General features: G+C 43.6%; 3 protein-coding genes across 15 annotated transcripts in view; 1 reads left to right on the top strand and 2 right to left on the bottom strand.

Moving 5' to 3' along the window:
• Positions 1–489: 489 nt before the first annotated feature.
• PFN4 (profilin family member 4) lies at positions 490–12,150 on the bottom strand. 3 transcript variants are annotated; one of them, XM_072143674.1, is made up of 5 exons: positions 12,129–12,150; positions 3,716–3,834; positions 2,975–3,109; positions 1,430–1,535; positions 490–581 (listed from the first exon to the last, which is right to left on the bottom strand). In XM_072143674.1, the coding sequence occupies exons 2-5, from the start codon at positions 3,830–3,832 to the stop codon at positions 553–555; spliced, it is 387 nt and encodes a 128-aa protein (XP_071999775.1). In that variant the 5' UTR covers positions 3,833–3,834; positions 12,129–12,150; the 3' UTR covers positions 490–552. The 3 variants fall into 3 exon arrangements, with proteins under 3 accessions (XP_071999775.1, XP_071999773.1, XP_071999774.1); XM_072143672.1 differs by lacking the exon at positions 12,129–12,150 and adding an exon at positions 4,090–4,220; XM_072143673.1 differs by lacking the exon at positions 12,129–12,150 and adding an exon at positions 4,027–4,156.
• On the top strand, positions 4,163–14,076 carry FAM228B (family with sequence similarity 228 member B). 4 transcript variants are annotated; one of them, XM_072143668.1, is made up of 9 exons: positions 4,163–4,247; positions 5,467–5,587; positions 7,505–7,651; positions 7,829–7,906; positions 9,049–9,246; positions 11,919–11,996; positions 12,587–12,674; positions 13,122–13,266; positions 13,779–14,076. In XM_072143668.1, exons 2-9 carry the CDS (start codon positions 5,516–5,518, stop codon positions 13,972–13,974), a joined length of 1,002 nt encoding a protein of 333 aa, XP_071999769.1. In that variant the 5' UTR covers positions 4,163–4,247; positions 5,467–5,515; the 3' UTR covers positions 13,975–14,076. The 4 variants fall into 4 exon arrangements, with proteins under 4 accessions (XP_071999769.1, XP_071999772.1, XP_071999768.1 ...); XM_072143671.1 differs by having other exon boundaries at positions 4,223–4,241; XM_072143667.1 differs by lacking the exon at positions 4,163–4,247 and adding an exon at positions 4,525–4,644 and having other exon boundaries at positions 13,779–14,075.
• A 4,606-nt stretch (positions 14,077–18,682) lies between these two features.
• Positions 18,683–25,822, bottom strand: part of ITSN2 (intersectin 2) — a 91,317-nt gene continuing 84,177 nt past the window's right edge. For all 8 annotated transcript variants that reach the window (XM_072143660.1, XM_072143659.1, XM_072143664.1 and 5 more), the window contains 4 exons: positions 23,229–23,311; positions 22,859–22,942; positions 21,091–21,264; positions 18,683–20,664 (listed from right to left, as the gene is read on the bottom strand). In XM_072143660.1, coding sequence (XP_071999761.1) covers positions 20,525–20,664; positions 21,091–21,264; positions 22,859–22,942; positions 23,229–23,311 — 481 coding nt within the window. In that variant the 3' untranslated portion in view covers positions 18,683–20,524. The remainder of the gene's footprint in view (positions 20,665–21,090; positions 21,265–22,858; positions 22,943–23,228; positions 23,312–25,822) is intronic.

Below are 25,822 nucleotides of genomic sequence, written 5' to 3'. Positions count from 1 at the left end.
ATAAAATCATCAAAACATAAATTTATGAAACTTTATAGCCATGGGACCCCAAACTTCAGTCTGAGGGCCCCTAGAATGCACAGCTCTGCTCCAGAGAATCTATTGTTCTATATAACATTCAATTGTATTGGCGCCCTCTGGGCTCTGCAACGGTCCGTGGCTACCAGGCTACATACCAACACTGTGCGCCCCCCCCCCATGTGTTACATTATATTATTATAGGGTAGTGGCATCTTCTTCACATTGCTGGTTGCTATGATAACCCACCAATTGTGTTGCAGGAAGCCGTCACAGCTGTTGACCAACCGCTAAGATGCCACGTTCACTATTGACTGCAGCATCTAAGGGGTTGAACAGTTAGGAATAGTGTTATCAATGTCCTGACGGCTACAGCAGGAGCAGGTCCGTCACTATTATATAGCAATCAGTTATTGCAGATTTGGAAGGTCCACATTATTGGAAGAAGGGGCTCACATACTTTACCATAGAGACATTTAATGCTGCTTTATTTAAAAAACACATTAAAAAACCACATTGGTATTCTGTCTGCAATCAAATCTCCTTCTCACGGAAATAACATCCTAAACACAAGAACATAAAGTTATAATAATATATTAACAGAACACACAACTATATGTCTTATTAGCTTTAAGTGAAATGTAATCAGGACTCTCACTGTCAATCACTGTGTGTGGGCGGGGTCATCAGGGCTCTCACTGTCAATCACTGTGTGTGGGCGGGGTAATCAGGACTCTCACTGTCAATCACTGTGTGTGGGTGGAGTAATCAGGGCTCTCACTGTCAATCACTGTGTGTGGGCGGGGTAATCAGGACTCTCACTGTCAATCACTGTGTGTGGGCGGAGTAATATGGACTCTCACTGCCAATCACTGAGTGTGGGTGGGGTAATCAGCACTCTCACTGTCAATCACTGTGTGTGGGCAGAGTAATCAGAACTCTCACTGCCAATCACTGTGTGTGGGCGGAGTTATCCAGACTCTCACTGTCAATCACTGTGTGTGGGTGGAGTAATAAGGACTCTCACTGCCAATTACTGTTTGTAGGCGGAGTAATAAGGACTCTCACTTCCAATCACTGTATGTGGGCGGGGTAATCAGGACTCTCACTGTCAATCACTGTGTGTGGGTGGAGTAATCAGGACTCTCACTGTCAATCACTGTATGTGGGCGGGGTAATCAGGACTCTCACTGTGTTTCTTATCAGCTTTTTATCAGAAATCCTGCTCCAAATACAATTATCCTTTATATCTCAGCTCCTTCCCTCTTATCTCCTTCTCTACAGAATCACGGTAAATGTCTTATCACCTCTTGTATTATAGGAGTATCATAAAGAATATTACATATTACGGCCTAAACCCTACACAAATATTACTGTATAAATGTTATACAATAGGTTAGTAATAACCCACCCAGCTTTTCCGTGGCCTCTGCACACACACTGGGGTACATGCCGTCACGGTAAGTAGTCAGGAGGATATTGGACTTGGTCTTCACCATTATGAGGCCATCATTGTCCTGTGTGAAGAAACACAATTTATATAAAGTCTCAATTTAGCATTTTCTCTCCAATATTTTCTGAAGGTAACAAGTGCAAGGCCTCTCACCCTGCAGATGACCTCTCACCCTGCAGATGACCTCTCACCCTGCAGAGGGGGTTTACCAGGTTTACTAAAACTGGGGTGCAAGAATAAATGATGTGTCATACCCCAAATCTACCTTGCTGTGGAGCATCTGCCCTGTATGAAATACATATATATTCCATGTCATGGAAACTGTGCAATTCTTCCTCCCCCCTGCGGAGGCGCTGCAGGAAATTCAGGTTTCCCAACACATTACAGCTGCTCACTGGGGTCAAGCTGGGAAACACTATAATAACGTCAAGGAATTGTTCAAACTTTATTCCATGAGATTTTTTTTTTTTAAATATTGTTTTGTTTTTTATTTGGGGAACCGGTCACCAGATTTTACCCCATTAAACTAGCAGCCGCCTCAGGTAGGGTATAGGATTCCCTCTTTTATGTGAAATCTTGTCTTCTGGAGCGACAGAACCGGAGATACAGACAGTTAAAGACATTGATGGAAATGAAAGTTGCAGATAAAGATTCAATTTTTTTTTTACAGTCTATATCTCCGGTTCTGAAGTTTAAAGAACTAAAAGATGAGATTCTCACCTTTAACATGACTCCAGTAAAATATTTCTAGGTGCTACAGCACTGAAGGAAGAGGCAACTGAATTGACAATGCAGCCTCTAAACTTGACTCATCTCAGACAAAATATGACTCATCTCTGCTCATTTGAATACAACATTGGAAAAGATTTTTGGTTCCCATGATAGTGGGAAATCTAGAAAGAACATTTAATACCCTACCTGAGCGGCTAATAGTTTAATGGGGTAAAATCTGGTGAATGATTCCCTTTAAGCTCTTTTACTGCTATCACAGTTGTTGAATAGTTAGGTAGTAGAACTCTGTGACCACCCCTAGGGAGGAGGTAACAGATCTGCTACCTACCTATAGATAAATGCTGCTCCTCATTGAACTGTGAGTAAAGAGCTCCCCCTAGTGGTGGCTTCAGGAAGACAGAATTTTTTCATTTCACTCCATGCTTATATGGAGACACTCCATGCTTATATGGAGACACTCCATGCTTATATGGGGACACTCCATGCTTATATGGGGACACTCCATGCTTATATGGGGACACTCCATGCTTATATGGGGACACTCCATGCTTATATGGAGACACTCCATGCATATATGGAGACACTCCATGCTTATATGGGGACACTCCATGCTTATATGGAGACACTCCATGCTTATATGGAGACACTCCATGCTTATATGGCGTCTTATGCTCTTGGCACCACTTTGGTTTCCACTTTTTTGAGACCCTATTTAGAAGTGACTCCTCCCGAATGTATATAGTAGACACTCGCTGAGACCCCCCCACTCACACATTTGGCATAGATGGAGTTCTTATCAGCACGGACACACTTGTAAATCTTGTCCCGGAATTGAAACCCTTCTCTTCTTATTACTGGGGTGCTCTTAAAGGCATCAATGATGACACGGACCTGCTGGGGCTGGAGCTGCCATGAGAAGAACAAGCCTGCAATGAATCCATAATATCCATAATATCAATGGTCACAGTATCAGATTATTGGGATGTAACATATCAAAGACCAGAATTATCAGTAATCAGATTTGTAATGGATTCTTATACGCATCCAGCATCTTCTTCTCTGTGTTCAGCACCAGGGACAACACGTCACATAGCTGTGCATCACAGGGAACCTTCCTGGTGGTTGTTGCTTATCATCCCTTTCTGTGATGATAACTCTTGAATGCCAAGAGATATTTCAAATCTGATTGCGGAAATAGAATTCTGATACAATTCTGATCTTCGTTGATATGTTACATGACCAGCTTCCGAAAAAAATAACTGCCCTTAATTCAATGTGGCGGCTTTCAAGATGGCGGCCACATTCTGGACACTCCCCCTTCCCCGCCTCGTTACTTGCCGAGGTATCAGATGTCATTTTCACTTAAGTCCTGGGTGAACCATCAGTTCCCAATGAACCATATGTTACCTCCCCCTTTAAATTCAATAATAAATGTCCCCTAGTGGTAGCAAGTAGAATTGCAGTCATTAAAGGGATTTTCTTTGCTTAGGGCGTCTCTCCTGCCATTGTTACCTGGAAACCTGGCGGTGAGGTCAGGGCGATGGTTTCTCTTATCTTGATGAGCGCGGCGCTCTCTACGTGTTGGGTTTTTATGAGGGCGTCATATAAGAGGTTCTGTATCTGGTTCATTGCTGCAAATCAAATATACAAATGGGAGGAGACTAGAAAGTGTCATCACATGCATCATACTATTGCAAGAGATCTCACTTAAAGGGGTTGTCCATACTTCATAACCCCATTAAGAGTAAACATGCCTTTCATACTAATGTATAACACAGAAATTTTCCAACCTAATGAACTACATAATAAAAGCCGTCACTCACCTCTTCTCCCTATTCACACGCTGCATAAAACACAGAGCCGGAGAAGGCGTGTCTACCACTCACCAAACTCCCTATTGGCCACGCACAATTCATTCCCTGCATCTGATTGGCTCTTACTCCCGTCACTCATTCGCGTCTTCTCTTAGATACCGAGACTAACAACGCGTTTCTATGGCGTCTCAGCGCCGCCGGATCTTGATGGCGGAGTGATATGTGTTTCTGTAGAATAGTTCTACACTTTATAATGTTCATTATTGTCACTTTATTTATATAGTAAATGATTGTTTTGTGTCTAAAAGTGTCAGACGGCTAAAACGGGACTACATATACGAATAAAGCAGCAAATACGGAAGATAATAGGGACAGTGAATAAATAGCTCTGTGATGTGTCTTCTATGTTACCTGTGTGTGGTGACACGTGATATATATATTATATTATATTATATTACACAGGAGGAGCATGGGGGGAAGGTTTGGACTTGGTACTGAAGTGGTTAATGAGACTATACAGTCCGCGGAAGGATACATGAGTGCAAGGGCTTGAGGGGGGTGGGTGGGTGTCAGACCTGGGACCTGCTGCTGGAGTAGAAGAGGAGGCTCCTGTGTCTGGAGGTGCAGGTATAGTACATCAGTGTAGATGTAGCAGAGCTGAGTCAGTTTCTCCATTATGTAGCAGCCATTCCCTCCTGTAACATGTCCACAGGGTGCACCCTCAGCCCTTGCGGTGGTCGTGCATAATTTGGTAGACATAGTAGTGAGACATAGGTGTCATCCCCTAAAGTGGTCGTCCCCAGGTCCCCCCCTCCCCCCAAGCAGAGATCAGGACCAAAGGACTGGGATTTTGGGGTGTTTTACCTTCCTACTGTCCCCCATCTACCTAACAGAGGGGGCGCTCTGCCTCCGGATCACTGCCACAATCTAAAACATGTTTAAAACAATTTAAACTCATCATTTTAGTCTACTGAGGGCTTGGTTCTGCAATCACCTTTCTATTTTAGTGGAGGGGGGTTAGTTTTTGTCTAATGTTCACCGTTCAGTCTACACATTAACTTCTGGTTGGTAATAGGATTACAAGAACCACAAACGTGTAATTTAATTTTTTATTTTTTTTAACGTCTTAAACAAAAAAGGAAATAAAAAAATCAGGTTACCGTTTTTTTTGTGTCACCCAGACTTTTTTATTGATGCAGCTTGTTTTTTATTAGAGGAGTTCATGTTTTCATTGTTGCCATTTTGCAGTATCTACAGACTTTTGTACATGATTCACACTGGTTTTTTTTTTTTTTTTGGTTTTTTTTGTGATGAAGGGACATTTTTATGCAAACACGTTATAAAACCACCAATTTGGATGACAAATTGAGATGGGAAAGTAAAAAAAAAAGACCCCTACCTCATAGCTACCAGATGTACTTATAGTTGTCTTAATTTTTTCACCACCAGGGGATGTGTCACCCAGGTCGCTGATTGTTTTGGATGTAGAGGAACAGCGATGGAAGGAGTGGTGACCCTACAAAGTGCACAGACCCCCAAGGAGCTGTTCCCACCACCCGAGCGGACCAAGGTGACTCAATTTTTTCCTTTTGGTTTTTAAAAATTTTCCCTTAGTTTGCACTTTCGTGGCCAAGACGTCTCGTGTTTCTTGGCCTTCAACAATCTAAGGAACCTTATGAATTATACAAGACAGTAACAAACATTGTAGATGATTGCTCCTTCTCACAGCGTCTCACTTTACATCACCTGGCGCAGTTACTGGTCTCTATGGATGTAGCAGAGCCGACTTTTGTCACTTTTGTCATTTGCCCCTGGGGTAAATTAAATACCAGACTGCCCCATACTGCCCCAGTCCGAGAACTGTCAATCTGTGGAATAGCCTGCCTCAGGCGCTGGTCACAGCAGGGACAGCAGAAAGCTTCAAGAAGGGTCTAGATGCCTTTTTACACCTAAATAACATTGATGGTAATGTTATATAGGATTGTTTCCCCTAAATCCCTTCCTCATCCAATCCCTTCCCTTCCTTGGTTGAACTTGATGGGGAAGTGTCTTTTTTCAACTGTATAAACTATGAACTTTGAAACTATGAAACTTAATGAATATCCAGACCTCGCTGCTGGTTCAGTGTCTGCACAGAGCCAGATCTCAGGATACGATTGTCTGCGGATGTAATGTCTGTACAACCCAAACTCCAACACAGACTTTACCAGAAAGTGATGGCAGCAGGACAAGGAAGCAGAATTGTGAATGCAGCTCTGGAGAGCACATAGGATGAGCACGAGATTGCAGTGTCAAATATTAAGAATTTAGAAGATTGATGTAAATTTCAGGGCACTTAACGTTACTTCCAGAACATTAGTATGTGACTCCTCGGTATGAGAGAGGTATATACTAAGTCTTTCCAGTAATATTTCTAGGTGGAGTCACTTGGTTTAAAAAAGATGGCGCTGTCCATTGGTGAGATGTCGTATCATCCGGTGTATTGTCTGTATTACATAAGTTATATATAAAGTCGGTGTCAGAAGGCCCCTGGGCGGCAGAGCCTCAGTGGGCCCCTGGGTGGCAGAGCCTCAGTGGGCCCCTTTGCAGTGATTTCACCTGGCGGCATTAAAAAAATCAGAAACTATTACAGTCTCTTGTTCCCTAAAATATTCCATAATTTATCATTCCAAACATTCCCCCTCATGGGTATTTTATATACAACCCCCTATGGATTCTTTATGTACAGCCTTATGGGGGGCCCCCGATACTTGCCTGGTTATACCCAGTGCTGGCACCGGTCCTGGTTATATACATATATATACACACTCTGACCCTCCCCCACTGGCTGCATCGCACTGTATACCTCTGCTGGAGGTCCCTCTTTGGATGGCATTCCCTGCAGCACCCCCCACTAGGCAGAATTCATGGCCTCCTATTAGAACGTCACCTGAATTGTTGTGAGGGGGTAATTTCAGGTTTGTCATAGGGGAAACAATAGCGCTGACACCTGAGAGGCCGAGCATTGTCCTAGAAGTTACAGGAAGCTTCGGTGTTATTTTACTATTCCCTTCTCACTACAATGTGCAACTATATAAGATTCCGGCATAAAAACCTCTGCACCTCTGCTCAAGGTTGTGCTCTACATTGGACATTTGACTTAAAAGAGGCATTTTACCACCTCAGTCATGCCGAATTCTTTCCATCCTGGTAGCCCCTTCCATTCCCGTGCTATCAATGCCATTATTTTGGCACCCAAAATTCTAATTCGGCTACGGTCAGGTTGGTGGTGTCCTGCTCCAGACCTCCCATTTGGTAGTAGTGCGTTTAATTTACATATTGGGAAAGAGAAAAAAATTCCATTGGAGCCAGAATCCGTGGAGCGCCAACTATCAACGGAGGCAAAAAGTTGGAGTTGATGGAGGTCACAGTTCATGGTTGTTGCTCCATGTTTTTTAGGGTTCTTTTATGGGATTAATCTTGATCCAAAAGTTTTTTTTTTCCTCAGTCTGTAACTTTTAGGAATTCATCCCAGAAGCTTTACAACCTTCCACCACCGAAAGCGATGGAGCCGACACGTCCGGTGACCAGAAGTCTGTCTACCACATCTCTGAGGAAGACCAGTGACTGGTTGTCACACAAGCCTTACGTCCAGGTACTGTCCATGTCCTTCTACGTCACGTTCCCATTGCTACCCTGGAAGAATAATCCTGGAATCTAGTAGGCCTCAGATTAGAGAGTGGTGATCTCATTTGTTCTAGGCAGATCTTTCCCCACGTTATCTCCACCATCTTATCTTTCCCCTTCTGAGATTTCCTATTTATCTTCTCAGCTCTTGGTGGATAAAGAAAGTCGGGAGATGAGTGCAATGACCCAGTCGGTCCTGGACACTGAAAACATCTATAACCAGGTAATAAAAGTGGTTTGGTGGACAACGAGCTAAGAGAAGGTGGAGGAATCTATGTCCTGCACATGGTCTTCTTCGGATTAGTTCTTAATGTATAATTAGTTATTCAGATGTGACTTTAATCAGTCGTGGTCACAGCAGGCAATGGTCAGGTCTGTGGTGGAGGCCTCAGGTCACCGTGAGGAACCATTAGAAAGCAGCTGAGGTGGGCTGGAGACATCTCGGAAGAATGTCCTGCATGCCTATGGTTGTGGTAAGGTTGGGTTATGAACCTTAAAACAAGGTGGACAACAAGAGCCGTGGTACTAAAGTAATGGAGGCCTAACCAAAACGGGGATCAACAGACACCCCAGAAAATTGAGTGATAGATGCCTCTCACTTTTTACTAATTTCCTGCAGTCAAGTACAAATTGTCACCAGGACCCAACCAAGGGTCTGACTGCCCCATCAGATGATCCACTGCTAGGCCCTGGCTCTTGGAAGTCCTGGAGTCTATTACCCAGGGCAGTGATGGCGAACCTTTTAGAGGCCGAGTGCCCAAACTGCAACCCAAACCCCCCTTATTTATCGTGAGGTGCCACCAAAAATTAAAACTTATTGCTTCCTGTTCAAAAAACTTTCAATCATATTGGCCTCCTGAGGACAGCAACACAGTAGAAAGATGGAAAATTTCATCATTTTAGCTTCTTTGCAGTTTCCCTCTGTACACAGAGAATCGTGGGGCCTGCAGGTGGTCCTCCAAAAATAATTCGACCCGGTCTAATCCTACAGTCCCAAGTAGCGAAGTCAATATCAAAATATGACTGAAAGCAGCATCTTTTAAGTTGCTTGGAACAGCGGGAAGATTCTTTGAGTCCTGTCTGGTGCACTGGGGTGATGGTCCGAGTGTCCACAGAAAGGGCTCTGAGTGCCGCCTCCGGCACCCATGCCATAGGTTCGCCACCACTGGTCTAGGGCTTAATAGAGGATGGGCCCAAGGAACTCTGTCCAACACTAACCCACCCAATTTTAGGACTGCCGATCAATGGGACACCCAAGCTGCAACTGGCCAACATCTGTGGAGACTTATTCAATGACCCAATTATCGCAGTCTGATACTCACTCTATGTGGTCATTTATTTATGGCTTTTTGTATCTCTCTTCAGATAGTGGATGACTATGTGAAACAGGCAGAGCAGGCTGAGCAGTGCAGGAATGAAATCCAGCACAAGAGGTGGACGGAGAGAGTGGCCGATCCTTTACAGAAAGCCATAGAGAAATATATTGATAACCAATCCAGCGAGGACATAGAGAAGCGGAGACGACGGCTGCTCGCCCAATACCTGAGATATTGTAATAAGAAGGTAATACCACAGAGGTCTGAGATTTAATGTGACTGTAGTAAATGGTGGGGACTGACATAGGGGGCAGTATTATAGTAGTTATATTCTTGTACACAAGGGGCAGTATTATAGTAGTTATATTCCTGTACATAGGGGGCAGTATTATAGTAGTTATATTCTTGTACATAGGGGGCAGTATTATAGTAGTTATATTCCTGTACATAGGGGGCAGTATAATAGTAGTTATATTCTTGTACATAGGGGGCAGTATTATAGTAGTTATATTCTTGTACATAGGGGGCAGTATTATAGTAGTTATATTCCTGTACATAGGGAGCAGTATTATAGTAGTTATATTCCTGTACATAGGGGGCAGTATAATAGTAGTTATATTCTTGTATATAGGGGGCAGTATTATAGTAGTTATATTCTTGTACATAGGGGGCAGTATTATAGTAGTTATATTCTTGTACATAGGGGGCAGTATTATAGTAGTTATATTCTTGTACATAGGGGGCAGTATTATAGTAGTTATAGTCTTGTACATAGAGGGCAGTATTATAGTAGTTATATTCCTGTACATAGGGAGCAGTATTATAGTAGTTATATTCTTGTACATAGGGGGCAGTATTATAGTAGTTATATTCTTGTACATAGGGGGCAGTATTATAGTAGTTATATTCCTGTACATAGGGGGCAGTATTATAGTAGTTCTATTCTTGTACATAGGGGGCAGTATTATAGTAGTTCTATTCTTGTACATAGGGGGCAGTATTATAGTAGTTCTATTCTTGTACATAGGGGGCAGTATTATAGTAGTTCTATTCTTGTACATAGGGGGCAGTATTATAGTAGTTCTATTCTTGTACATAGGGGGCAGTATTACAGTAGTTATATTCTTGTACATAGGGGGCAGTATTACAGTAGTTATATTCTTGTACATAGGGGGCAGTATTACAGTAGTTATATTCTTGTACATAGGGGGCAGTATTACAGTAGTTATATTCTTGTACATAGGGGGCAGTATTACAGTAGTTATATTCTTGTACATAGGGGGCAGTATTACAGTAGTTATATTCCTGTACATAGGGGGCAGTATTACAGTAGTTATATTCCTGTACATAGGGGGCAGTATTACAGTAGTTATATTCCTGTACATAGGGGGCAGTATTACAGTAGTTATATTCCTGTACATAGGGGGCAGTATTACAGTAGTTATATTCCTGTACATAGGGGGCAGTATTACAGTAGTTATATTCCTGTACATAGGGGGCAGTATTACAGTAGTTATATTCCTGTACATAGGGGGCAGTATTACAGTAGTTATATTGCTGTACAGAGGGGGCAGTATTACAGTAGTTATATTCCTGTACAGAGGGGGCAGTATTACAGTAGTTATATTCCTGTACAGAGGGGGCAGTATTACAGTAGTTATATTCCTGTACATAGGGGGCAGTATTACAGTAGTTATATCCCTGTACATAGGGGGCAGTATTATAGTAGTTATATTCTTGTACATAGGGGGCAGTATTATAGTAGTTATATCCCTGTACATAGGGGGCAGTATTATAGTAGTTATATTCTTGTACATAGGGGGCAGTATTATAGTAGTTATATTCTTGTACATAGGTGGCAGTATTATAGTAGTTATATTCCTGTACATAGGGGGCAATATTATAGTAGTTATATTCCTGTACATAGGGGGCAGTATTATAGTAGTTATATTCTTGTACATAGGGGGCAGTGTTATAGTAGTTATATCCCTGTACATAGGGGGCAGTATTATAGTAGTTATATTCTTGTACATAGGGGGAAGTGTTATAGTAGTTATATTCTTGTACATAGGGGCAGTATTATAGTAGTTATATTCTTGTACATAGGAGGCAGTATTATAGTAGTTATATTCCTGTACATAGGAGGCAGTATTATAGTAGTTATATTCTTGTACATAGGGGGCAGTATTATAGTAGTTATATTCCTGTACATGGGGGGGCAGTATTATAGTAGTTATATTCTTGTACATAGGGGTCAGTATTATAGTAGTTATATTCCTGTACATAGGGGGCAGTATTATAGTAGTTATATTCTTGTACATAGGGGGCAGTATTATAGTAGTTATATTCCTGTACATAGGGAGCAGTATTATAGTAGTTATATTCTTGTACATAGGGGCAGTATTATAGTAGTTATATTCTTGTACATAGGGGGCAGTATTATAGTAGTTATATTCTTGTACATAGGGGGCAGTATTATAGTAGTTATATTCTTGTACATAGGGGGCAGTATTATAGTAGTTATATTCTTGTACATAGGGGGCAGTGTTATAGTAGTTATATTCTTGTACATAGGGGGCAGTATTATAGTAGTTATATTCCTGTACATAGGAGGCAGTATTATAGTAGTTATATTCTTGTACATGGGGGGCAGTATTATAGTAGTTATATTCTTGTACATAGGGGGCAGTATTATAGTAGTTATATTCTTGTACATAGGGGGCAGTATTATAGTAGTTATATTCTTGTACATAGGGGGCAGTATTATAATACTGTAGTTAGTTTTCACGTACAAGAATATATTGTGTGCAGGAATCTTCCACCTCCTGTTCCTAGAAATAATGAGTGTTATGTGATTGTTGTGATTCAGGCCGGAGCTGTGGGATTCATTAATATTCATGTGATGTTGTTCTTCTCCAGGGAAGTGCATTTATGAGAGATTATGATTCCTCTGAGTACGACCCGTTTATTAATCGCCTTTACAAGCAATATCTCCGGGTAAGTCCGTCATTAGTTCCTGCCCCAGAGGCCTGACTATAGTAGAATACTACAGGGGCGGCCGCCATCAGGAGAAGCTGTGACGCTTCAGGACAGGGATCCCCTTACCCTCTGTTATTAAGAATGACTTACCCCAACAGTGAAGTAGATCTACAAAGAGCAGAATCTATCATTTTATGCAGATTGTTGTATTTCCACTCCTTCTCTCCGTATCTTCATGCACATTGCCCTCTCACAGCCGTGTGGGTGGCCAAGTCTCCCGCTGCACCTATTTTCTTTTTACGGCTTCTTTATGTCAATCATGTGTAAAGGGGCCACACTAGGAGGATTAGGTGGAACATATTGGAGGGCCCTGCCCCCAGTGCACAAAGGGGTTAATTTGCATAAATATATAAACAAGGATTTCTCTTAAAGTGGCAGATCACTAGAACACAGGAGAGACATCTCTAGTAACTTGGCTCTACACAATGTGGTTAGTACTTATTCAGCCCTTTCCCGTTGCTTCCACCTATGTCCAGGGCTCCGTAATGAAGTTGTGAGACATTTTATTTCATTGCTTCTTACATTTTTCAATTTTTTTTTTTGTTCAGGTTTGTACCCCAAAGCTTCAGGATCCGCTCCTCCAGCAGTCTCAGAAGAGGTACGAGGAGCAGATGATAGCCATGCACTGCGAGACAGGTGAGCGATCAGCACCACAGCCAATGCCTTCTCTTCATGGATTTGGCTTTGGAGAGGATTTCCCCACCTACTGTCTGGTCTATGCCAAGCAATAGGATAGAGAATGGGGGTCAGCAAAGTCCCCCATGTGGAAAGAATTGGAGGTCATCTAAAACAATGGCCAAGCACTACCGCTCCTTTTACATGGGGAACCAGTAGACCCCGTTCTTGTGATCATTGGTCATTGCGATGAAGAATTTATGTCCGCAGTGGGAAAATCCTTTTAAATTTCTTGGTGAAGGGTCCAGGATCCTGTAAACATCTGCAATGACGTAATGGGGTGCAATCCCAAGCAATCATAGACATCATGAGATTCATTACAGAAGAAAAATCTATTGTCCTGCTGTCAAGAGGTTGGAGGATCCTGGGATCTGCCTCATTTTAACATTGATTCTCCTCCTCCAAAAGGCAGGGTGCTCTCCGCCAAGGAGATTGATGACCTGAACCTACAGAAGCTTCCTCGGGTTCCACTGGGGCGTCAGAGTATGAATGGAGCAGAATGGTTGAAGACTCCATTCGGATACATCGAGAGTGATACCAGACTGAAGGGAAGGTGAGGAGGACATCATGGGAGGTCCAGTGAGTGACCATGGAGCCTCATAGCAAGATGTAAACTCCCCAACTGCCCCCAAAAGAGAGGGACTTGCGATTGTTGGGGGGAACTTCCACCTATCACAAGAACAGGGCTGGGGTTATCAGGAGGAGAGCCGTGCGACCCGGACATATTGCCGGATTGGTTGGTGACCAGCCTATCCGACAAGTTGACCCCATGGATTGGCAGTTCAGCTTTTGATCCGGGAATATATTTGGGGTCCACCCATGTCTATTCAGGAGTACAGATGCAGGACCTGCTGCTCTATTAAGATGGGGAGCTTGGACCTTTCTTTCCAGTGATTGGTCATCGGACAGTCCACATGTATCACAGAAGCGAGCAAAGCAAACTCCTAAGAGTGGTCAAAAGGTCCAAAAAGATGTGAACTAGAGCCCTCGATACATTGTGTGTGTGAGAGGGTCCAGTCCGTGGAGTCATCACATTGTGAGCTCATTCATTCTCATGTCTTACAGGCAGCGGGTACGGGGGTCCTGCACTCAGGGGAGTCTGGATTTCAAGCGGTGGACCGATACCAAATACCCTCCGGAGATCTTTAAAAGTGAGATGAAAATCAGTCAGAAGAAGAAGTTTCCTTTGAGGCCGGCCGCGCTCCCTACCTACTGTAGAAACTGGGGGCCCGACCCTGCAGATAAGACCATCACAGTATAAACCGTCATGTGACTAATCACCGCTGCTACCTCCATTACTGTATTGGAGGGGAGGGTTATGGGACGTAATAATAATTAAAAAAAAAATTAAGGATTCCTTGAAAGAGGTTTCCTTCTATCCATCAAGTGGCAATTGAATCCATTTTTTAAGAACCCACCATAAGCCTTCTCTAAAGTGGGTTTAGACCCTTCCGGTCTGCTCTGTTAGATTTCCGCTATCAATCCCATGATGTCTCAGCACAATATTACATGAGCAGCTATAAATTACCTTTTCTGCCTTTTGTGAGGAAAATGTAATAATTCTCTCTATTTTGTCTTCAACCCCCCCCCCCCCCCTTCCTTAGACAGGAGCTTGTCTAATCATCAGCAGTGCAGAAGTTTGTGCAGTCTATGTAGTTGCATCAACACTGGAACATGGAGCCCGGGATTGTGATCTCCTGGGACAACAGAAGGTCTCCATGTATCCAGAGTGACAGCTTAAGAATGCTGTCGTATGAGAAATCTCCTTATTAGCTAGTATTTGGTCTCTGCTACAGCTTAGCTCGCAGCTATACAAACTTCACAGCTCTCCCTTCCCCTCTCACAGCAAATAGTCCCAGCAGCTTTACCCAAATCCTTGTTTCCAAGCGTAAAATAAGAGACAGACACCATAAAATTTCTTTTTTTTCCATTTTATATACATTTTTAGCATCAACTCAATAACGTGCAGAAAAAAAAACTGATTAGGAACAAAGACATTGTTACTGTACATCTGACACACAGGATTGCCAAGTCACAGCATCTAAAAATCAACTCATTCCGAACCCCTGATTCCGCAAAACCATTTGCCTGAGCAAAAAGTCAAAATATCAAGTTAAAAACAAAAAAACAGATAATCATCATCTAGCCAGTGTTAATTCAGGTCAGAGACAAGGTGAAGAACGCTGCGTCCTGGGGACGCTAGATCTCGGTTAAGGCATCGTACACGATATTTCGGCTTCTGAACGCACAGTGCAATCATCACACAAGTCTTTCTATTAGAGTTTCCATTAGTTAACAGGTTACATTTGCAGAAAGTGCATTCCCTGTAGTCGCATACAGACGTATTGGACCGGTCCGTAAATCCGGTAGGCAGTAAATGTCGCTTATCCCGGCAGTTATGTTTTTTAGGTGTGGGCTCCATTTAGATGAAATCTTCAGCTTTCCCTCTTTGACTGTTTTGTTCCCCCTAAGAGAAGCGGCGGAGTTGATAAAGAGAATCCACTCTAGAAGAATCTCTAGGATTCCGTATAGAATGTTCTAGATAGATAGAGAATTCTATGGCGGCTTCTACAAGGCCATCACTTCACCACTGACCGCTTTAGGCAGGGGGCACAGCAATAGGTTAAAGGCCACTTACATAACATAAAGCATCTGATATTTCACCACAGATACGGAGACTCTTATGGCAAACAGTTTAAGGCCACAATATCGGAAGTGGCTTTCCACTTGGCTCGTGGCCTCAGTTGGTGAACAGAAGAGATTGGCAGCTCAGGTACAATGATTTTGGCTTCTTATAGGCTAATATGTAGGTAAAGTGGAAAAGCTGAGCAGCAGTGGAGAGACTGCAGTATTCCCAGCCAATGATGAGGCAGGGGGTGTGGCTTAGACTACTAGTAGTCATGGATAATAGCTGTGCCAAATCCTTAGACCTGTCCCATTATAGGGGTCAAAATCTGGGCATATAGCAAGTGCTTCTGTATCAGCCAAATGAATCAAAATTCTCTTAGCAAAGTGACAGACTCACCTGATGACTCGTCTCTTCACTCATCTATTAAATACAATCAGAAAGTGGCCGCTCTCGCCATCACACATGTAACACAATGCGGGCAGCCTCCCATTATCCACATTATATAGATATATTCAGAATTTGTAACAAGTCATGTCCAAGATACCAGTGCACGATGAACCTGAAGGATCTACTAACCACAAATGACACATTTTGCAGCATTTACACTGCTTTCCAGCTTAAGGTCAGCACGGGCCGGCGTTACTGTTTGCGTTGGACACTCTACAATGGGATAATATAGTAGGACACATCAGATGCAATCCACGTCAGTCCTGAGATCTCAACCTAGGATTTAGGTCCCGCCATGGGTACCAACAAGACCCCTTATCTAATAAACTGTACATTGCCATCATATCTCAGCATCTATACACTGCACATGATAAAGGGAAGTTGTGAGGTTAAATAAGGCAGTGTATGGGGACTTGTAAGGCAGGAGATGATGAGGGGAGTGATCCGCTTAGGCAGTGATTAGCGACTTTTATGATTTGAGAACATTAGGGTCAGTGTTGCCAGATATATCTAATAATTTGATCCTGTTTTGCTCATGTATTCCCTTGTTTGTTCACCCCCTCTAAATTACAGATCAAAATATATTAAAGGGGTTTTCCAGCCCCCAAACTATTATGACCTAAGGACCATTTTTTTAGGGAATGGGCCGAGGAGGCGTCATCCAACGCCATTACTGATCAATGCTATGGACACAGTGAGATGAACACAGCGCCACCCATGGTGTAGTGAGCAGGGACAGGAACTACACTCCCCAAGATGGAGCAATGCTCTCATTTATTGTGAATTGGCTGATTGGCACCCATTAATGACGACCTCTCAGCTTATTAATAATTTTGGGTCTGGAAAGCCTCTACAGCAGGAACCTTCCTCCAAATTTTGTCACTTTTTTTCACAAGACTGCGTCAGGACTGGACAGCAATTACTTCTTTTTAATCCCTTGCACTTCTCTAAGTATAATTTCCCTTTAAGCACAATTGCCCTCAGTGGTACAATGCCCCTAGTGGTGCGTATATCTATGTATTTATACCAAATATAGTTGTATATCTAAGAGACTGACCTTCGTGAAGCAGCTCAACCATCAAGTGCTGACTTAAAGGGACGGGTCACCTAATTATATCCTGTGGCTGTCAGGGCATGCTGGAACTTGTAGTTTCTATGGCGAGGATGTAGTCTATTCCAGGGGGTAATAAGATCTATTATGACAATCACCATATTCCAGTCACAGGCTCTTATTTTTGCTATTTTGAACATTTCTTTAATCATATTTATAACTCTGCTTTATAGTCTAAAAAGAAACGCTACTTGTCTTCAGCGCTCTCTAATTTACATGTGCTATACTCTAGTCACATATAAATCTGCAACCCGAATTGCGGTGGCTGCAAGTTACATGTACACTACAGGGACAGCAGGGGGCACCAGTAGCTTTAGTCTATGCTGAGAACTACTACAAGATTGTGCAGCCAAGTGAGGTGAGGTGTAATACCACACCTAGCCTGTGGACAAGGGTGGCACTATTCCCGTGATTCTGCAGTAGAGTAGAACGGACCCAATAACTGCGTTCAGGTTTGGCTGTACAACCCGGAAATTTGGCGGCTGAACAGCCAGTTTAGTAAGTTGACGTCCCTTGTCACTAGCCATGGATATCATTGGCCAGTGGGACACTCCTGGGCAATCATAGCCAGGGCTAGTTGCGGCAATTTGCCAAAATTGGTTGTTCGGCCACCAATCGGGTTGCGCAGCAAAACCTAAATGCAAATATTGGGGTCCGAATCCAATCATGTCTAATTGACAGCACTAATTTGGGCATCTACATCGCCCCTTCTATGGAAGGAACATAGTCCAGCTCTGGGTGTGAGTGGAGTAGATGCTAGATTACAATACTGTAAGGGTAAATCAACATATGTACAACCAGTAGAATTTTGAATGCAGCTCTGGCTGTGAATGGAGTTGAAGACATAACGTAGCATTAGAGACCATGTAATATTAGTCATGTAACTTATGTACACACAGAAGCAGCAGCTCTGGATGTGAGTAAGGCTACATTCACACAGACGCATGACCACCCGGCGTCTCCTTACCCCTCCCTCTCCATAGAAAACATCTGCGCACCGCCGTACACACACGGGAAGGCGGAGCATGCTCTATCCTTCCCCGTGTAGGCTGTGAGGCACCGTACCTCCGGCGGACCACCATTGCTCTCTAAGGGGCCGTATTTGCGGCCGGATATACGTCCCCTCATGCCGTCGTATGAATGAGGCCTAAGCGTAAGGCACACAATGTATGGCTCTGTTCACACCTAAATCTAAGGCACCGCGGGGAACTTGAGTAACGGATTCCATTATGTTAGAGGAGAATAGTGCACCAACGCAGCACCGCATCTTCTGCCAGCATAATGGACACCGCGTGTGAACGTGGCCTGACACAGGATGAAGCCGAATGTTTGCAAGGTTAATGAGGACTGTGACTGCAGCTCTGGATGTGAACGGAGTATAATGTTCAACATTATACACAGAGTTAAAGGGCATCAGGATGAAGGATTGTATGCAAATGAGCCTGAGGGGCTCCATGCTCCATAGATCATTCATCAAACAATCTTTGCACACAACACCTTACCCTTGTGCTGGTATTGCAACTTAAAGGGCATCTACCACCAGGATGAAGGATTGTAAACCCAGCACACTGACATACTGGTGTGTGCCCCCTCTGGCAGGATCTGCTCTTCTTTAAGACTCTTATTCCCTGGTTTTTATAGGTGTTAATGGAGCCTGGAGCCCCCAAGGCTCATTTGCATAATTTTTAAAGCCTTTTTTTGGTAAACACCAGGGAATAAGATGATAAAAAAAAAACCGGATCCTGCCAGAGGGGGCACACACCAGTATGTCAGTGTGCTTGGCTTACAATCCTTCATCCTGGTGGTAGATGTCCTTTAACTCCATTCATTTCTTTAGCTGCTGAGTTGCAGTACCGACACAGACCATGGTCAGGGGTGGCGCTCTTTATGGAAGGAAAAAGCCACATTTAACAACCTCCAGACAAAAGGGACCCGCCAATCACCGCCGATTCATTGAATTATACGTTGTGCAAGGCCTGAAGGGAGGAGCAGGACTCCAGGTTCTAGGAATACAATGACAATGAGTCCTGCTCCTCCCTCCATGTATTATTCAATGAATTAGCTGTGACTGGACTGTTCCTTTAAGGAGAGAGAGCCAATACATGTGACTAAGTAGTCAGCGGCAGTCCTAATATAGTAACAGCATAGTCCTAAATCACATCCCTGTAGCGATACATTGAGAACAATTACCGTATCTAGTATATGAAGGAATATTCTTTACAATCCAAAAGTTTGGCTACCCATCTGTGATGTACACTAGATACACCTGGCACCCTAATCTTTTTTAAAGGACATCTACCACCAGGTTGAAAGACTGTATGCAAATGAGCCAGAGGGGCTTCAGGCTCCTTTACCACCCATAGAGCCCGGAGCCCCTCTGTATGCAAATGAGCCAGAGGGGCTTCAGGCTCCTTTACCACCCATAGAGCCCGGAGCCACTCTGTATGCAAATGAGCCAGAGGGGCTTCAGGCTCCTTTACCACCCATAGAGCCCGGAGCCCCTCAGGCTCATTTGCATACAGTCTTTCATCCTAATGACCTTTATAACAGTTTTTTTTTTTTTTTTAAAAAGGGTCCGTTGGCTTTCAAAGTCCAAGCCACGCCCACTTGGATAGATTCTAATTTGCATAAAGACCTTCCATGGCGATTTTCACCGCTTCAGTTTTCAGAGAAGGCTGATCACATGGTGATGACATCAAAGGTCCTTTCGCCTATAAAGACCTATCATCTTCCCATAGGGAGGGGGCGTGTCTTGTACCCTTTACATATTACAAAACTGTGGCAGCCATTTTGCACGATTTTAAGAGGACCCAAAAAACGGCCAACGTAGGCCGTATCAATCAAAACGCGGGCGCCGATCATGTTTACTGCACATTAACCACTTATGGTTGTATTTACCACATCATGGAGGATCCCTTTAAATCTAACCACTTCCAATCATCATAAAAAAAATACTATAAAATAAACCTGTCCCTTTAAGAGTCATTCTAGAGAACTGTATTCATCACATCATAAATATATATATATTTTTAAAAAAAATTCTCTTTCCCAGTGTATTCGTCATATAGAAATATATACAGGACTATAAATATAGAATTCTATCCGCTCGTCGTCTTCATTCTCTTTACTCTTAGATTCTTACAAAATTATAATTTTTTTTTTGTATCTTCTTCATAAAATCTAAAATTTCCACCTCGTCTATTTTTTTTTTTTTCCTGGAGTCTCTACGAGGATTTGAAAAAAAAAAAAAATGTTTAAGTGTTTTTTTTTATTACTTTAATATAATACAAAAATTATAATAATAACGAAAAAAGGCAAAAAAAAAAAAAATCATAAATTAATCTGTTCCCATAGGGAAGCTTGGGAGTAATAATGAGAACCTTCACTGTCATGTCACCTGGTTCTACACCACGTGGACTCTCACAGAAGGTTTGTTACCCTCCCCCCGGGCACCAAGGCAAAAAGAAATCGGTTAAAACGGACGCTTTAAAAATGGCGCAAAATGAAAAAGTGCAGCGATTGGTAGAAGGCACTGTGATTGTGTAACCCGCGTTTGCATAGGTCAGCAGTGGAGGACTCTATAGGTCCCTAGTGTATACCCCATAGACTTGACTGTAGGGGGCGCTAGAACAGCTGCAGGTCAAAACGCACAAACACCTCCCCCGTTGGCACTTCGTGTAGGAGTAAACGTTTGGTGGTCGGGCCTTTGCTCTCTTGTTCGGACCGGATTTTTGCGACTGGGATTTCAGTGCGGCCCAGAAAATCTGAAATGGAGAATCATATTAGTATGGGGTGTAAGTAAATGGGGTTCTGAGCATTCACATAGTTTAGTGGTTCCCATAGAGTTATAATACCTTGCTCAGCAGTGCCCCCAGAGGGGAAATGATGTATTACACTGTAAAATCAATAGGCTATCAGGTATAGCACAGGCCTGTCAGGTCCTCCAGAGCTACAGATTATACACAACTCATTACTAAGAGTGGAGCAGACCACCAGGACACATGGATGTATGAGAAGACAAGGAAGAGGATGAGAACAGCAAGGTTTTCCCTCTAAAATTACAACTCAAACCCACTGATTTACTGGAAACTGTGTAGTAATACGTGTAGTAAGATATTCCACCTGCGGGGGCGCTGCAGGGAAATTTAACACTTATTGTGAAGGTAATAAGTGGAGTTGTGAAGACTCACCGTCAGGAGAGAACTGGTCTCGGTCGAACACTGTGATGCACAGCACGTCCTGGTACAGGTCCTTCAGGAAGAACTGGCAATTGAAGCCCCACTTTGGGTTGAGGGTATCGCTTATAGCTCGGCTTGTGTAACACTGGGAGCCCAGGGTGACCTCGCAGTATGGGTTACTCTTCCCTGTGTGCAAAACCAATATCCAAGATATTGTAATATTCCAAAATACCGACCCCCCCAGACTACTAATCCCACCCACACCGTGTAGAACAACATAACTACGCTCTAGCGAAAGCAGTGCCACATCTGTCCACCGGTTGTAATGGGCGCCGCAGCTCAACTACAGTGAATAAAATGGATCTGCAATACCACAGACAACCTGCGGGGGTGCTGTGTTCTTTGACTTTGGTGGTCTGGCGATTCAGGGAAAACTTCTTTAAACCAGAAAACAAAGGTCGTCCCACATTAAGGCTTGTACCCACAATGGGGGACTTGTGACATATTTGTGGGAGCTGGATAGTGGTTGCAGATGTCATGTACAGGCTATACACCATGATTGTCGATAGATGTGGGTGCCACCTGCTCTGAGATTTTTTGGAAACTTTAATACAAGTTATTTTTTTTCCTATACCTGCACCAGGCCCCAGGGGGTTTACCAAAAGTGCAGGATGACCCCCTGGAGTCACAATCCTAGCACAATGAAGAATAAAGGGAACCTGTCACCACATTTTTCACAAATACAGCTAGTGGCAGGTTCCCATAGAGCCCTAGTAACTAACTGTCACCCTTTAACCAAAATTGATTTTATGGAGATGTTAAGTAATCAGAGTTATAAACTTACCTGATTATCCAGGGGTATCTAAAGCGAGTCAGAGGGGCATGGCCTCATGTCACGTGACCAGGGTGACATCATCTCAGGTTCTTTAGCCTCCTAACATTAGTAAACTGTACCACATGCACATATCTGACCACATAAAATCACAGCATGCTTGCATAGACTTCTAGTCCTCTCCATGCAGACTGCTGAGATTTCATGTGATCCGATATATGAATGGTATACAGTTTGGTAATTTTGGAGGCTAAAGGACCTGCGATTAGGTCACCCTGGTCACATGACATTACTGCTGCATGCTGAGAAAACCTGGGTATGAGCTGCTGAATTCAGCCCGAAGGGGCAACACACTCACCTTGACTTGCTGTGCCTGGATAACAGGTAAATTATAAAGATGAATATATGGGGATCTGAGGGAAACAATTTTTAGGTGAAAGAAGGGTGTCCGTTAGTTAATAGGACTGTCTCCGTTTTCTCTTCTTTCCATAAGCCATTACAAGTTCTTATTGGTTTCTACAAGATCGCTGTGGAATCTTCTTACATGACTGTGATAGTTTCAATAAGTCCTCTCCGGCCATATTGACTCATAGAGGCAATTTCTCTTTATTCAGACACATTCTTATTGAGCCATAAGAAGGTATTTTATACAACATCGCCAAATTTCACAGCTTAAAGTAGAACTACACATCTTTATTAACTTTAACTTGACTCTTTAAATACTTTACATATTGATACAGTAGATGAAGCTCTGCTTTTCTGATACATTGCTCCAAATCTCCTGTATATATTTATAACAACATTAAAATAAATTCTGCCTACCTGTTGCCACCACTAGAGGGAGCTAAGGATCTAGTTGTATACAGTTATCCAATAATAGCACAGTGTGCCTCCCCTGTCACCGTGATGGTCTTTGGCCCCATCCCCCATACACTGGAGTGCTCTTACCATTGGGTTTACAGGCTTTTAGCTCGGCCGCTTCATTGACCTGCACCATAAGACGCCCAATTCCTGAAGATTTGTGTGACCTCGCTGCAGATGGAAACATTCTATATTTTAATTATAATCTACAGGGGCCGGGGGAACACATAGAAGGATACAGCCAATACAACAATGACGCACAACACATACAAAAAGAACATAAAAGAAAGACAATGATGATGCTTGGACAAAGATGAAGATGATGGATGCAGATGGAAGTCATGAGGACATCACAGAGAAGTCTGAAGACCCCAACAATCTGGGCTTCCGGTTTGTAACCAGTCGACAGATTCTAGGTTTCGGAGACATTTGCGTTTTCCGTTATTAATCCGAATACCTTGATAAGCCTTTTCTCTCTTCTTCTTCTCCGTATCAATGAAGTTCTCCGAAGCAGATTTGATTTTTTGGACCCAGGCGGTTCTGAGGAAGATAACAAGGTGTCATATATAGATGTAAAGAGCAGGACCAGAAACATAACATTGTATCACACTATGAACTCTATAATATAGGACTGGGATTGGTTGCTTTGATTTGACCACTAAATTTTGAGCTCGGATTGGCTGCTATGATTTTTGAGCTTAGATGCAGCCATTTTTTTCGGTCGTTTGCCCTAGAGCTCGGTTTAGTTGCTATGATTTTGCAGGTTGTATTTCTATTAATTTTGACCGCAGTTTAGTTGCAAAGAATTCTGAGCTCAGTTTAGTTGCTTTGACTTTAAAAGGTTTTAACCCCTTAGCGCTCCGCGCCGTAGCTGTACTGCGCAGCTTCCCACTATTGGCGCTCAGCGCAGTACAGCTACTGCGCGAGCGCATACTATTTTAGAATTGTCACCACGTCGCGAGACGTGGTGACATCGGGCTGAAATTTGGGTGACAGAGGCAGGAGGAGTTCCTGTCTCCGTCACCCGACCAATCAAATTGGTCCCGCCCGCCGATCGCCGTGATTGGCCAGTCAAACCTGACTGGCCAATTACAGCGATTTTAGGCTAAAAAACGTGCTTTTAGCACTTTCCTCTTCCTCCAGCGGCACCATTTTGGTTTGGTATCGCTGGAGAGAGGAAAGAGCGTTACTGTGTGCACCAAAATACACTTTTACACTATAAATAGTGTTCTGATCCTTATCTGATCCCTATTGTTCCCTACAAATTCCCATCCTATCTGTTTTTTCCTGTGTCCTGTGTGTTCCCTGTGTGATCGCCTTGTGTGATCCCACGTGTCTTCCGTTTTTCCCTGTCTGTCCCTTCTGAACCCAAACGCACTTTTCAGTGCGCTGTGTTAGCGTTGTTCTGCACTGGACGCACTTTTCAGTGCGCCGTGTGAATAGCGCTGCACAGAATCTTTAGCAATCTTAGCGGTAGTTAGTTTGTCTTAGGGCAAGCTAGGTGCATTTGTAGCGCCTTTTTGCGCGGTGCACATAGGTTTTTTTTCGGTGCCTGGTAATATTTTTTTCCAGAACGCCGTAGGTGTACCCGTACTTAGCTATTTTTTGTGTGTGCCATCTGTGCGGCTGGTCCGTGTGGCTTGGTGTGCATTATCTTTTTTTTTTGTGTGCTATCTGTGCGGCTTGTCCGTGTAGTTTAGTGCGCATTATTTTCTTTGTGTGCTATCTGTGCGGCTTGTCCGTGTAGTTTAGTGCGCATTATTTTTTGTGTGTGCCATCTGTGCGGCTTGTCCGTGTAGTTTGGTGTGCATTACCTTTTTTTTTGTGTGCTATCTGTGCGGCTTGTACGTGTAGTTTGGTGTGCATTACCTTTTTTTTTGTGTGCTATCTGTGCGGCTTGTCCGTGTAGTTTAGTGCGCATTATTTTTTTTGTGTGCTATCTGTGCGGCTTGTCCGTGTAGTTTAGTGCGCATTATTTTTTGTGTGCCATCTGTGCGGCTTGTCCGTGTGGCTTGGTGTGCATTATCTTTTTTTTTTTTGTGTGCTATCTGTGCGGCTTGTCCATGTAGTTTAGTGCACATTATCTTTTTGTGTGTGCCATCTGTGCGGCTTGTCCGTGTAGTTTGGTGCGCATTATCTTTTTTTTTTTGTGTGCTATCTGTGCGGCTTGTCCGTGTAGTTTAGTGCACATTATTTTTTGTGTGTGCCATCTGTGCGGCTTGTCCGTGTAGTTTGGTGTGCATTATATTTTTTTTTTGTGTGCCTGCTAGACGGTTTATCCGTGTAGTTTGGTGCACATTATCTAATTTTTCTTGTTCTCTATTTTTTTTTGTGTGCAATGTCTCAGAAGACGTACACCGTGTTGGAGGCATATAACATGCTTGCCTCTGACACCGAGTCAGCTAGTGGGGATGATGGTCCCTTTTACCTATCATCATCCTCCTGCTCATCTTCCAGTGACCTGGAAGGACCCCCAAGAAGGCGCCGTAGGGTTCCAGGGACTTCTGCAATTGAAGTGCCTGGGACTTCTGCAGGAGAAGTGCCTGGGACTTCTGCAGGAGAAGTGCCTGGGACTTCTGCAGGAGAAGTGCCTGGGACTTCTGCAGGAGAAGTGCCTGGGACTTCTGCAGGAGAAGTGCCTGGGACTTCTGCAGGAGAAGTGCCTGGGACTTCTGCAGGAGAAGTGCCTGGGACTTCTGCAGGAGAAGTGCCTGGGACTTCTGCAGGAGAAGTGCCTGGGACTTCTGCAGGAGAAGTGCCTGGGACTTCTGCAGGAGAAGTGCCTGGGACTTCTGCAGGAGAAGTGCCTGGGACTTCTGCAGGAGAAGTGCCTGGGACTTCTGCAGGAGAAGTGCCTGGGACTTCTGCAGGAGAAGTGCCTGGGACTTCTGCAGGAGAAGTGCCTGGGACTTCTGCAGGAGAAGTGCCTGGGACTTCTGCAGGAGAAGTGCCTGGGACTTCTGCAGGAGAAGTGCCTGGGACTTCTGCAGGAGAAGTGCCTGGGACTTCTGCAGGAGAAGTGCCTGGGACTTCTGCAGGAGAAGTGCCTGG

Source organism: Engystomops pustulosus, chromosome 3 (genome assembly GCF_040894005.1).
Source record: "Engystomops pustulosus chromosome 3, aEngPut4.maternal, whole genome shotgun sequence".
NCBI lineage: Eukaryota > Metazoa > Chordata > Amphibia > Anura > Leptodactylidae > Engystomops > Engystomops pustulosus.
The sequence above is the reverse complement of the archived record's forward strand: the minus strand, read 5'-3'. Positions and strand labels throughout refer to the sequence as shown.

Bases quoted from the DNA above. Each gene is read 5' to 3' on its own strand.
- PFN4 (XM_072143672.1), bottom strand. From the start codon at position 4,156: ATGAGTGACGGGAGTAAGAGCCAATCAGATGCAGGGAATGAATTGTGC. The intron at 3,110-3,715 runs GTAACAATGGCA...TTCTCATGGCAG, and splicing joins CCTCACCGCCAGGTTTCCAG to CTCCAGCCCCAGCAGGTCCG. The intron at 582-1,429 runs GTGGGTTATTAC...TCTTGTGTTTAG, and splicing joins AGAGGCCACGGAAAAGCTGG to GATGTTATTTCCGTGAGAAG.
- FAM228B (XM_072143668.1), top strand. From the start codon at position 5,516: ATGGAAGGAGTGGTGACCCTACAAAGTGCACAGACCCCCAAGGAGCTG. The intron at 5,588-7,504 runs GTGACTCAATTT...TTTTTTCCTCAG, and splicing joins CACCACCCGAGCGGACCAAG to TCTGTAACTTTTAGGAATTC. The intron at 7,652-7,828 runs GTACTGTCCATG...TTATCTTCTCAG, and splicing joins CACACAAGCCTTACGTCCAG to CTCTTGGTGGATAAAGAAAG.